This window comes from Limanda limanda, chromosome 2 (genome assembly GCF_963576545.1).
Source record: "Limanda limanda chromosome 2, fLimLim1.1, whole genome shotgun sequence".
Classification (NCBI taxonomy): domain Eukaryota; kingdom Metazoa; phylum Chordata; class Actinopteri; order Pleuronectiformes; family Pleuronectidae; genus Limanda; species Limanda limanda.
Window position 1 is genome coordinate 11913032 of NC_083637.1, and position 14369 is coordinate 11927400.

At 44.5% G+C, this 14369-nt stretch overlaps 1 protein-coding gene across 1 annotated transcript in view; it reads left to right on the forward strand.

Annotated features, from left to right (window-relative positions):
* Positions 1 to 10649, forward strand: part of bnc2 (basonuclin zinc finger protein 2) — a 94209-nt gene extending 83560 nt beyond the window's left edge. The window contains exons 4-5 of the mRNA XM_061092240.1: positions 671 to 3036; positions 9824 to 10649. Of these exons, the coding sequence (XP_060948223.1) occupies positions 671 to 3036; positions 9824 to 10649 (3192 nt within the window). The remainder of the gene's footprint in view (positions 1 to 670; positions 3037 to 9823) is intronic.
* Positions 10650 to 14369: the final 3720 nt, after the last annotated feature.

The following is a 14369-nucleotide window of genomic DNA, read 5'->3' on the forward strand; positions in this document are numbered from 1 at the left end:
TAATATTTGTTCTTTTATATTTGTGCCACTGTCAACAAAAAAGCATCATTAGTTGAGGATGCCGTAAATGACGTATGCGGAATTCACAATTACTAGTTAATGAGAAAAACAGTTTGTTTATTGACATATGATATGATTAGAACTTAAGGTTACATCCTGAAAACCCCCACTAACATAAATCATGATAAATATTCAACCTTGTATTAACATTTTTTATCTTTGAATGAGCCATACAGATAGAAATCCTGTCAACCAAGTAGAGATTAGTAGCTTTATTTAACTATTATATTTTATGTTTAGTTTTTCTGGCTCAGACAATCTTTTACAAATTTGTTTTAGTCTCAGACATATTCCTGTTATTATAACAACCTCAATGATTTGTATTTGTTTACTTGGGACTCAAATAAACTCCTGAACACTGTCATTGTTCGATTAATGATCAAATTTTCAGAGCAGAAAAAAATGGCATATGGGAAAGAGAAGGGGAGTGGTATTTGACAAAGCTCTGTTGGTTACATGTCGCTCTAGGGGCCTCTGAATTTCATGAGCAGAAAAGCTTGCCCTTACAAACTAACCCCTGCTCCATCCTTTTCTTTGACCACACTGATTATGCACAATCAATAATGGTTTGTGTTTCTGTCTTCTCTCTTCTCTCTTGTGGGGCATCTAGGATACTGCAGGCAAGGTGATAGACCGCTGGTCCATCATGTCCCGAGAAGAAGAGATCATCACCCTGCAGCAGTTCCTACGCTTTGGTGAGACCAAATCCATTGTGGAGCTGATGGCCATTCAGGAGAAGGAAGGTCAGGCCGTTACAGTTCCCTCCTCCAAGACAGACTCCGGTATTAGGACATTCATTGAAAGCAACAGCAGGACCCGCAGCCCTGGACTCCTGACGCATCTGGAAACCAGCAGCCCGTCGAGCATTCACCATTTCGAGAATATCCCCAACAGCCTAGCCTTCCTCCTGCCCTTCCAATACATTAACCCAGTCTCTGCTCCGATGCTTGGTTTACCGCCAAATGGCCTGCCGATGGAACAGTCCGCCCTGCGGCTCAGGGAGCCCAGCCTCCCAAACCAAGTTGAACAGGTGGAGACCAGTGACTCAGAAGTGTCCCTGTCACCCTTCCGCTCAGGCCAGAGCCCAAGCCGTGGAGCCATTAACAACAACATTGAACCCAAGACAGAGCCCAACAACAGGGCATCACCCATCTCGCCAACCCCTTCCACCCATCAAGCTCAACAACAGACACAGCTCCAACAGGGTCAACAGCAGTCCCAAAATCAATCTCAGCAGTCCAATAGCTTGAGTGACCATCAGGTCCACCACCACTTTGTAAAGGACGAGCAGTCTAAAACCATCACCCATTCTTCTTTTTCTTCAAAGATGCATCGCATGCGGCGCATGGGATCCACCTCACGCAAGGGTCGTGTGTGCTGCAATTCTTGTGGCAAAACCTTTTATGACAAAGGTACCCTTAAGATACATTATAACGCTGTACACTTGAAGATTAAACACCGTTGCACCATTGAGGGATGTAATATGGTCTTCAGCTCACTTCGCAGCCGTAATCGTCACAGTGCCAATCCCAACCCGAGGCTACACATGCCAATGCTGCGCAATAACCGTGACAAGGACCTCATCCGTTCCAATTCAGCCCCTGGTACACCTGTCATCTCAAGCACCAAGAATGGTGGCTACACACTCACCAGCCCTGGAAGGCCACCACTGGGCTTCACTACCCCACCAGTAGACCCTATGCTTCAGTCACCTCTGCAAAGTCCACTGGTGTTCCCCTCGTTGAAGTCAGTTCATCCAGTCCAGCCAGTGCCCCCATTCTACCGTACACTGTTGTCCCCTGCAGACCTTGTCAGCCCACCAGTGTCACTGCCCACAAGCCCCATCCTGCCCACTGCCACTAATAGTACCAGCCTGATGGACCAGCACATCCTGGCTGCAGCTGTGGCTTCACATAATAATGTTCATATGTCAGAGGCAGGACCCATGTCCCACCGCTTGCCTACACCTAGTTCCCATAATGACCTCACCAGTGGCATCAGTGACCCCACACCCAAAAAGAAGCCTCGTAAATCTAGCATGCCAGTAAAGATTGAGAAGGAGGTGATTGATGTGGCGGATGAATACGATGACAAAGATGATGATGATGAAGATATCATTCACCGAAATCACCATCATCACCAGTCATCACTTCTTCACAACAACATCAAAATCAATGGAAATTGTAAAAGCCACAACAGTGGTAATGGAAATCACAGTGGTGGTAGTGGGCAGCAATCCCCTTCTCAGGATGAGATGAGCCCTGGGTTAGCTCTGAGAGGCATGATGAGACAGAGTGAAGATGAATGCCGGGAAAGGACTCGTAGTGACAGTAGGGGAGGCAATGATCTGCGAAACTCTGGTGAATTACGTTGCATGGACAGCTTCACCTCTGAAGACCAGGACCATGAGAGAGACTTTGAGAACGAATCTGAAAACTCTGATTCCAAGATGTTCTACCGGGATGAGCTCATGGATGTGGATGAACATCCAAAACACAGCAGGGTTGGAAGAGGTCTGGACAAGGAACAGGATGATGAGGGAAATGAGGAAGCCCATTTGCGAAAGGAAATGGAAGGCAAGGGCCATTCCTCACCCTCTCCTCATCACCACCCTATGAAGATCAAGGAAGAACTGAATGATCCGACCTATGACATGTTCTGCATGGGCCAGTATGGCATCTACAACGGAGGCATGGCAGCGGCTGCTGCCGCGGCGGCGAGCATGGCTGCCCTGCATGAGAGCTTCATCTCTTCGATGGGCTATGGTGCCAGTCCACCCAAATTCCTTTCTTCTCAATCACCGGAGGGAGATCCATGCTCAAGTCCTGACCCCAAGATCTGCTATGTGTGTAAGAAGACTTTCAAGAGCTCCTACAGCATGAAACTGCACTACAAGAATGTGCACCTCAAAGAGATGCATGTGTGCACTGTGTCCGGATGCAACGCCGCTTTCCCTTCCCGGCGGAGCCGAGACAGGTTAGTTCTACAACTTATATTGTGACCTATTCCTTTTAATGTGATTGTGACAGTTGCAGGTAGGTTCAATGGAAATATTTAATTCTGTCTTTATTTTTAAATATGACTTACAATCTGCCACTACATAACTCCACAGAGTATATGTTTTATAAAAGCCATGTCAAAACGTTAGATATTGTCATTTTTGGGAGAGAAATGTCTTTCTATTTGAAGTTGATAAAACAAGATTTAACTGCAGTATTTCATGACTGAATCACATTTACCTACCGAGGCTATCACTTTAACATCTGTTAGCTAATGGAACACTGCAAAATGAATTCAGGGACATCTGCTGCTTGTCAAGTCAAAGTTCAGAAGAGCAGGGTGTTAGGATCAGAATCACATACACACACATTCATACAAGTACTTTGATGTACCCATAAACCCCCCAGCTGCAGTGTGTTGTTTACCTGCCCTCACTGCCTCACCTTGTCACAGGGCGGTGAAGGCGCATATATTAACATAGACAGCAGTTTGTCAAACCACTGCATCTATTAGCGCATCAGGAGGTGAGGCTAGCCATGCTCACCTGGGCTTGTTAGCACATATCAGTTCCACACACTCACTCTGCAGAATATTTATACTGCAGCCGCACTGGCACCAGGTTCATGCTATAATTCAAGTGGAAGGTATATTCACATTACTGGTGACCTGAGCTACTTCAGGCTCCCCAAGGAATCACAATTTTATTTTTGTTTTTTTGGCATAATGGGAGGGACTTTTTCAAGTGAAATTAGTAAGTGTAGACATGTTTAATAACAATTACCAATTCACAATCCTTTATAAAGATCTAGCAATATCCATGAGTATTTTTTATACTAGAAATACCTTCAGATCTGGTGACACAGAAAATGATATTCCCAGTCATGTAAAAAAGTGTAACAAATACCTTTATCTCTTAAACAGCACTATGCTGCTCAACATAAGTCTCATTCTTTCTGTTCTCAAAAAATTTGACATTAATTTTTAGTAAGGGAAAGATACAAATCTTGTCAGACAGAGCTTTATATTTCTCTGTGTTCTGTAACGCCCACACAGTGGTTCTGCCCCCCCCCCCTCCTCCTGCACCGCTAACTCCCTCCTCCTGAACTTGCTGCTCCTTCTCCACCCCGAGCCTTTTAATGCATTTGTTATTTCAGTGGCATCTGTTCCTACCGATGTTTGTTCATTAGCGGCATGTAAATAGAGCAGGAGATTCTGGGACTCGTATTAGAATACATGTGGGAGGGGAACATGGGGGGGGGCAGAACAGGTGACAACTAAGCGTTTGTGAAGGTGCAACCCTGCTGCTCACCTGATGCAGCTGTGCCGACAGCCGCAAGATGACAGCAAGTGTTATTTTAGCATCCACTGCCTCGGTGTGCTGTGCTGGCACCAGTGATTTTTGTTAGTTCCCTTCGTCAGAAATAGAGAATGCCTGAGGCATGACCGCCCTGCTGTGTAACACATTCACACACACACACACACAAATAGGGGACATGTACAAATAGCTAAGAAAAGAAAACTACCCATTTTAAAATAAATCCAACTGAGAAAAAGAGAGTCCCGTAGAGTTTTGTGATGGAGGAAAAAAAATTAAGAGAATGGCTCACAGAATAAAGTGCCATCGGTAATTTACAGACAGAGCAGAGTGAATGATTTAGTCCCTTCGAATGAGCTTTCATAGAAAATATAATTGTAAGAATAGATGTGGGAAAAGGGCACAGAGGGGAAAGAGCCTTTTCACAAATATGCAGCCAGGTATTTGGTATCAAAGCCAAGGTTCAGTGGTCGGCTGCAGACAGACACAGAAGGGCTCGCAGATTAGACTTCTCTGGAAGGGAGTAAGGGAACATGTCGACACAACGCTTCATATGCTCTCTCTCCTCATGTGTCACTTTGAATGTGCTTGTGTGTGTGATCGAGTTTTACTCCATTATGACAAACACCAGCATATAAATGCTGTGTGAACACAAAAGGTGGCAGAATATATGAGAGATAGAAATAACTTTGTAGTGATGAGGGACAATTTTGAATCTAATGTATTAATACATCTTTGAGCCGGGGGTGTACTGTACAGTTCTGAGTGGGTGAGACCTAAGCACACTATTGTTTCCATACTTTTTCTGTGGGGGATAAATTCCTGATAACATATGGGACATATTACTCGGCCACTGGTTCAAACGGGGAACAAAACAACAGAAGAGGGGCATTGCATAGCTGAAGGAATCCTGGGGCTTTGAGACGAGTCAGTACACTAGCCGGGCTCTCATCAAATCTGTCCCTGGATAATCCTCTAATGATATAATGCATGTTCGAGTGTAATGGTAGCAATAAAAAGGGAAAATAATTTGGTTGTTTTCATGAGAGCATTTGCTCTGATAAGATTAAGAAACTGCACGTAGAAAGATATTTGCACAAAATAATGTTTCAAATGTTTATTACTAGTAAATTAGATCAAGTCCAATTCTCTCTCCTAATAGGATTTTTTTTGTCAACAGTGATAGGAGTAACAATTAATAAGCCTCCCTGCAGTGTTTCACCTCAGACACAACATTTAATACTTAAACCAAAGTAATTCTCTTCTACAGATAAACAACGAATATGAGAAAAATAATTTGAATTTAAATAAGGGAACAGTACCCCAGTTGTTATTTAGTCTTGTTTTCACAGCTGAATAATCCATGCTACTCAAGTAGCATTACAAACCAGGCCTGCCTGGCATCCTCTTCTCAATTCCTTCCAAACAGCTGTTGACATCCAGCAACAGGGAAGTCTTAAGTACCTCGCATATCTGATTAGCCCATTGACCGAGTGAAAAGCCAAAGGCACGTAAACACACCATCAGACAGCCGGATCAAAAGCTCCCGTATCAAAGTGAAGAAGAAAAGGAAGAAGTCATTCAAACTACAGAGAGAAACAACAGGCGCGATGACATTGTCAGGGTAGGACACTGGAAATGCACCAGCATCGAAAAAGTGTCAGAAGTAGTTGTTTGCTTTGAATTCCTTCCCTTTTTATTTTACACTGCACACATGTTTAAAGGAAGACTGGAGACGGTTCACACACACATACAGGAAACGATAATTCACCGTGCCCTTGAGCAAGCATGTAATGTGTGTGTGTTTTTGAGTGTAAAACAGAGTGTGACACAAGTGTGTGTGAGTGTGTGTATGTGGTTTTACAGTGGGCTGTTTTATCCCAGCCTCCCGGCAGCCGGCTGCACGGAGGTAAATGATCGCATATTTATTGTGGGGAGCGAGCGGCGTCGGCTGAAGTGCTGAAGAAGCTGCGTGATTAACTGCTGGAGAGGTGCACATACCAGTAATCAGGAGCATTATTAGCCTCGTTTATAATATTTTCTAACCTGGTGACAAGCTTTGCCTTACTTATCTCACTTTCATCCGCCCGTGCCGCTTTCTTTTTTTTTGACCTTCACTCCGGCACATAACCTGTTCCTTCTGCGTCGCTACGGCAAGTCAGTGTCCTCCCTTCCCCACATTCCCAGGGTGCAGCAGTGCGCAGCCCGGCGTGCCCACATGGGCCGCTGCAAACCGAGAGTGAAGGTTAATTATGTTGGAGAGTCTCTTTCCTCCCTTCTCCTTTCTCTCTCCGTTGTCCCTCGGTCCCCACTCGGCATGTAGGCCCAGTTCCGCTGCTCCGCAATCAGCTCTCTGTTTGTCTCTTATAAACAAAGGGCGTGCTGCGTTTAGAGGGAATACGTAAGCGAAAGCCACTTGCCCTCGTTAAAATATCTGCTGATTAAAAGATGGAAACTTTTATATGGCACCCCTTTGGTTTATCATTGACTTCATGCCTCCCTCTGATGTGTTTTGTGCAGAATAAAAGGGAATTATTTCACTCTCTTAGTTAAATAACAGAGACACCCACACAAGCACGTTGTAATCAATAGGCTTTTCAAATCGTTACTTGTACATAATAATGTTTTCATGTGATATCGAATGCATATTTAATGTGTACGCACTCTTTTATGTTGTACTGTGGAATAGGCTGGAACAATACAGAGGAGATGTAACAGTGGCGGAGAGTGATAAATGTTACTGGAACTCTTGTCCTCCCACATGCACCCAAACCTCATCACACAGCCCGAATGACAGGAGAGACAAAGAACCACCGGTGTCAGTTTAATACCACTCAGCTTTCCATCTCATTTACGCATTATGAGTCATTTAGACGACATGCGCGCACGCAGACGCACACGTACACACACACACTGACACAACAACAAGGGCAAGGGCCATCGGATGATTAACGCCAGTTGGGACAGGCGCACACTCGCTCTGCCTCCTCTTCACAGTCAAAAATGGGCTCTCAGGAGGCCTCCCCCATCTTTTGGGCGAAGATGAGACTGTCAAATTGGTTTGCCAGCCACATTACTGGCCAACAGGGAGGAAGAGATGGAAGCGGGAGGGAGGGAGGGAGGGGGGGCTAAGGAGTTGGGTTATGGGGGGAGGAGAGATGGAACGTATGGAGGTGAAGGGATAGAGGGGAGTGGGAAATGGGGCAGAAAGTCTAAATCTGATAAATGAAGAGGGATAAATGCATTATACCCTCTGTGTGTAGATTCAGCTGAGTTACTTGGGTTCTTCAGGGCAAGGCAGCATGGACGACACGAAACAATGTTTAAGCAAATAATCATAAACTGGACTCTTTCTCTCCTCTTCAGTCTTTATCATTTTAATTGGTTACAAATGACATTTTTTTCCTCACATCTATTTTACTTGCATACATCTGTGAAAATGCATAAAGATTCTGGTTTAGACATTGTTGTAATTCTTCTGACCCTGTGATGTGAATCTTGAGTATTTAGACTGGCTACTGTAGCTCTAGCGCAGACTACTTACTTACTGCATGATGTTTAGCATGTTTGACTTTAATATCTTTTTTAAAAAACCGAGATATAGCAATGGTTAAATTAGAGCTTATTAGCAGTGAGAAGGTGTTGTTTTTTAGAGATGGAGACATGTTGCAAAGGACCTGTCTACTTGAGCATCATCAACAGCATCCTGCACCTAGAGTTTAACACAGCAAATCCCCCCCTTACATCAAAGCCAGTTAGCTGCACGGTGTCCCTGTAGAAATTGTCACGTTTTCTGTATATTGAATCCCCGACTTCCCTGGACATTCTTAAAACACTCTTGCCTCTCACAGCCAAGTGTCCACACATGTACTCGACTAGACAGGGAGACGGGCTCTGCGCCACAGAACATTGAATCATGACTCCCATGCTCCGGCCATAAGCCAACGCCATATGGGTGCAACTGTACTATCAAAGGATAAAAAAAGAACAAAGGATTTATATAGTCTTTTTGATCGTAGTCCTGCTAGAAGGAGGTAGTATATTTTCAGCTTTTCACAGAAAAAAAGACACTAGCACGTGCAAACACACACACACACACGCACACACGCACATGCAGTGACAGCCAGAGCCAATCGATTGGCCACGCTCCCCCTCTCCTCAATGCTGACAATGCTCGAGTGGACGGGCTCCTGGTTGCCTGGTTCACAGAAAAGAAGGGTCCCTCCAATCCAATGAATGTATTTTTACCTCTTGCAGGACAATGTCGGATAGGGAAGTAAATAATTAAAGGAAAGGGACCCTTTTTGACTGCATCAACCCTGCCACTGCTGGTAAGCTCTACTATCCATTGTGACTCCATCTTTGCCCGTAAGGATGATCCCCAACCCCACCCCCCCCTTTTTTTTGTTTTTATTATTTTCCACACGTGCCCTCCCTGCATGGATACCCTTCACATTAAAACGGCACTGAGTGTTTGCATATTTTTTCTGATTTCATTTGAGTGCTGACCTGATATTCTGGGAGTGGGCCTTGTGTTCGTCTTATCTGACACCGGTGATAGTTGCTTAAGTTTCCTTTTTTCCGTGTTCTGCAGTTTTGTTGTGACATTGTGTGCAGTGGGTACCCCCCCAGCCCCATTTTTTCTTACTCCAACTTGGCAACTGTGAAATTGGAGCAAAAAAAGCTTTGAATTTGATTTTTTCAAGCCCATTTTGCATCCTTTAGCATGGCTTTGTGTGCTGACTAAAATCCTCACTAATTGTAGCCTGGCTTGAGCATGGCACTTGTTACTGACTTTCTTTCATCCGCTGTAGCACATTGTGCGATATAGTTTGCTTTGTGTTTGGGAAAAAAAATGCCCATCTTAATTAAATCCAGGGCTACATAAAGACATGTTCACTGAGGTGCTCGATTAAGCCACCTCCAATAGGGAGCCAATGCGATAATGCTGTCAGGGCCTAGTGCTAATATGCTATCCAGTTCCCCTCGATTATCACATTACCACAGCTCGAATCAATTGATAAACTCCCATTCAATATGGTGGAGTATTTAATTGAGTCAGAGTCTATTGGATTTGAGAGCTGTGCAGTGCAGACATGCTGACAGTAGTAAACACTAGCAGGATGCTCTCTCTCTCTCTCTCTCACTCTCTCTCTGTCTCTCTCTCTCTATCTCTCCCTCCCTCTCTCTCCCTCTTTCTCTCTCTCTCTGTGCAACGTTAGTCCGCTTTTCTGCGGAGAGCTGCAGGGTGGATTTCTCTATCTTTGTTAATCTCATGTGTCTCTCCACTGATAGTAAGAATATTTCTATGTGTAGTGGTTCCTAGATATATATATTGAACTTTGAACTTTGAAGAGGAGAAGTTTGGATTTCATCACTGTGGCTATTTGGTATTCTATTACAGTTCTCGTATACTAATCTAGAAATGTTTATGTTTACCCACGTTAGGCACAGCTCCAACATCAACCTGCACCGCAAACTGCTGACCAAAGAGCTGGACGACATTGTCCTGGACCCCCAACTCACGCCACTGCCCAAGGACCTGCGAGCTGAGATACTGGCTAAGATCTACGCCGGGCACCACATGGGCTTGGACCCTATGGCTGGGATGGGCATCGGCGGCGCCAGCCTTGGACACACCGGCCTGAACCACGATGCCCGTTCCCCCATGAGCAATGAGTATTTCCACCACCCTCTCAGCCACAACCTCAAAAATCACCACACCAACGGCTTCTCCCAGGGCCAGCCAGACGACTACATGGTGCTGGACCTGAGCACCACGTCCAGTGTTCAATCCAGCAGCAGCGTCCACTCCTCACACGAGTCAGATGAGGGAAGCGATGAAGGCATTCTTCTGGATGACCTGGAGGAGGAGGATGGAGAAGAGGATGAGGAGGAGGGTAACAGCGAGGGAGAGGACTGCTCCCAGCGTGCCGAGAGCCGAGCTGACAGAGGGCAGCGGGAGGAGACTGGAGAACTCAGAGGAGAAGGACATGGTGAGGGGTTGGAACATCCCTCCTCCTCACCATTCCTCCTTTCGTCCACCGGGGGCAGTAACAGTGGCGGCAGCGGGATCCTCTGCAACATCTGCCACAAAATGTACAGCAACAAAGGGACCCTGCGCGTGCACTACAAGACTGTGCACCTGCGAGAGATGCACAAGTGCAAAATCCCCGGCTGCAACATGGTGTTCAGCTCGGTGCGCAGCCGCAACCGACACTCTCAGAACCCCAACCTCCATAAAAACATGCCCTTCTCTACAATAATAGACTAAATAATGACTTTCTACTCTCCCCTCCTGTTGGTCTGCCCGCTCCTCCCATCGTTCCTCATCCTTATTCCTCCTCAAATTAGCTTTTAACCCCAGCCCAGGGCCATCAAATACAGGCTAAGTGCTTGTGTTCCTCCTGCCCCCCCCCCTCTCTTTAAGTCATTGCAAGACATTTGTGTGTCCCTCTATAAAAATTCATTGACTCTAAATACAGTTTATTATTTTTGACCTTTGACTTCACCTTCTTTGGAAGAACAGGACGAGACTCTTGAGTTTGGAGTTTGCTTTATAACAAAACTCCAAACTTGTACTTTCAAACCTCTCCCCCACTTTGTTTTCATGTCCGTCTCCAAAGAATCTATTCAAACTCTTATTTGTGACTTTGCCTGCAGAAATAATAGTACTGAGAAAAGAAAAAAAAAGAAAATCTTCTCGTTGTATTTGTGTAATGATAGCTTTTAAATGAACCCCCTTACAAAAGCATGACAGCTTCATTTGTAAATAATGTCCCAAGAGGCTTTTGGTGTAAAAGAGTTGTGTTGATGGTTGTTTGCTCTTTTTTTTTCTTTCTCTCTCTCTCTCTCTCTCTCTCTCTCGCTCTCAATCCTTATGGTTTTATGTTACAGTCCAGTACAATACTTCCAGCTATAGGCAAGAAAGAGGTAGCATCTTACTAGCTTGATTCATTTATGTTAGCTTCAAAGATATGTTTTAAACTGAGTCCTAGGAAAAAAAGAATATCACGTGACTTGCTTTATCTACTTGTTAGGTATCCAGAGGTTGCCGGCATGCTTTTTTAGGCTCCTACACTGATATCATTCTCTGTATTTCTATTGATTTTTGTTTTTTTGTTTTTTTCTGTCTGTTTATGTTTATGAGCTTTAGTATACTAATTCAGTTTTTGCACTTTGCATCTATACAAGGGGATGTGTAATATTATTATAATGAGGAGTTTTTGCAATGGTGAGTTTAGGTGTTGTTTGGGGTCATCGACGGCTGCAGTGCCAAGGGAAATGACAGTACCTTCAACATACCTGTGCCAGTTCAGTTTTTGCACGTTCTCAGTTTCAAAAACATACTTTCACAACAGGAAAACCTTCCCCCGAACAAAGCCGGAGATCTTCCCCTATCTCTTAAAAACACGTATTCAGAAGGTGTCTCCAAAGTGTCTTGCTTCTGCGCCTAGTCCAGGTGTGACTGAATATGAACTGCTGTTTCACAAACACAAAGTAAATACTGATAAAGCCTCCTCCTCTTCATGTTTATAGGAGACATTGTGTATGGTTGCCAGTTGTGATCACAACACTTAACTTCAGTGGCTGAGTGAGGTAATCTGTATAAAGCATGACCTTTTTGTGAAATTGTCAAAGTTAGAAAAGCAAGAGCTCACATTTTTTTCCCACAAAAGGCATCTTAATAACATATGACTGTCCCGTAAATAAAAAAAAAAATAGAGATAAAAAGATGAAATAGTCCTTCAACTGTGACCAAAACTAAAGTGTTTGCTTTAGAAAAGATGTTTCATTGTGACATTGTACTTAAATCATGCCCCATTGGATTAATATGATGCACTTGAGTCTTAAATCTTTTTGCTGTGATATTTTTGGTATCGGTTTCCATTTCTGAGTGTTGGCTACAAATGTGCTATATGAAAAATGTCGCCATTTTCCCGGCTGCTTGGTTGCAGCCGTTTTTTTAACATGTCCATGACTGTCTTACGGTACAAATGTTTCCAGTAACTGGGCAAAGTAGCCAAGGGAAGGGGTATTTATTGGTGGGTGATGTATGTTCATGGAGATGTTTTTGTCCAGTATGAAAATATTTTTTGTAAAAAGACAAAAAAATAGAGAATTGTTCATCAGTTTGATTTGTTTCTCAATGTATTAGCAATGCCATGTGTTACTATACAACAAGACCTTCTCCTACTTGACTGGTGCTACACACAGGAGGGAATAATATGCAGTGTTATGTCGCGTGCTATACAGTATTCACAACATCTTACATCCATAACAGTGTTGAGCTCCGTTTGTTTCATATTTAAGCCGTTCTGCCGTATAGACACGACCAATTCTAGTGAAATATTTCATTAATATTTTTTTTTTTCTAAGACTCCGCGCATATGAAACAAGCAGTTTGCAGCCGACACGTCTCTGAGATAAAGAGAGCGAGACAGGCCGCTGTGGCTGATGGAAAGGTTGCAGAGGTGGAAGGCTGACTAGGGGGGAAAGGATGACAGCAACGATCATTAAAAATGTGCTGCTTCTCCGTTACCTGCAGGCGTGTCCCTGCCATTCCAGCTTCTCCTGTCTAATATCTCACTTGTCACTTCGTTACACTGCCAGACGCCGAGGCTGCTGACACGACTGTGACACTGACAGAGAGAGAGAGAGAGAGAGGGAAAAAAAGAGGACAGAGTGCGTGCCCTGAACAATTCAATTAGACTTATTCAACTTGGTTGAATTCATCTATTCATTTTATACATGTGCTTATTCTTAGTCAGGGTCGCCCGGTAATCCAATTCAGCTCCTCTCTCTCGTTCTGTTTTTCTCTTTGTCTGTCAGAGCACAGTCATTTAACAAACGCCTTACCCATTTCTTCAAGCCGCCACTCACTTCCCACCTCCACACCCCACAGCGCAGGTCCTACAGGGACACACACTAATAGTGTATTCTTAAGTTCACCGGACGGCCATGGCATAGGAAAAAGGGATGGGTAATTGCCTGTTTATCCCAAGTGAAGGGAAAATTGACTACAGGAACCCCTGCCTCCTCCCAGGAGTGGGTTTCACTGAGGCGCTTGCTGCCTCATTCACTCATTCGATCCCCCCGGCCCTCGCTCTGGCAGAAATAAAAAAGTGGTACTCCAGGAACCCTGCTGACAGCTGTCTCTCCAACACACAACCGTACAAACGCACACATGCGCACAGAGAGAGGAGAGTGGCACACAAATACTTCCTCCTGCCGGAGGGACGACAAGGACTGGATGACTTGTTAACCTCTAGTGATGGAAGGGACAGGGTCAGAGTGAGAACACCACAGTAGATGAACCGCTCCATTTACCATGATGGACAGTCAAGCATAGAAAAGCTCTTATCATTATTATTATTATTTCATTTGAAATATCCCTATGATAATAATTGCAGACATTTTATCTGTAGAGGACAGAGATAACATTAAAAAATCTAATAATGAAGCCGGCAAAATCACGATATGAATTGAGGTCTCTGGAAAAGAGAGCGGCACATATCCGACATATTAAAAGTTATTTTAATATAAATCCGCTGCATCCAATAAGCTTCTATGCCCTTTTTAATCTGAGCAAGAAAAACAAGTTTTCTGACTTTGTTTTTTTCCACATTCCTCATGTCCAATTCTTGGCTACCCATTCCACGAGCAGCAGCTGCAGTGCATGACCTCTCTATCTGTGCACTCGTGGGTACTCGACAGAAGGCTGAATATCACGGGCAGAGATTCCCAAACAACACCCGTCTCCTTCCCTTTACGGGCGCCTTCTGCGTCCTGCGTGGCGCCGGTCATGCCAGCAGAGCTCAGAGCGGCGAGATGCTGGAAACAGAGCTGAGAAAAAACACACAAACAACCGTCCCGCATAGCCAGGGAGACTGACGGCGAAGACAGGCGAGAGGAGGGAGAGATGAAGGGAGAAAGGCATCGGGCGTAGGAAGTGGTCTGGCCGGAGCCTCGCAGCAGTCACTTAACAAGGCAG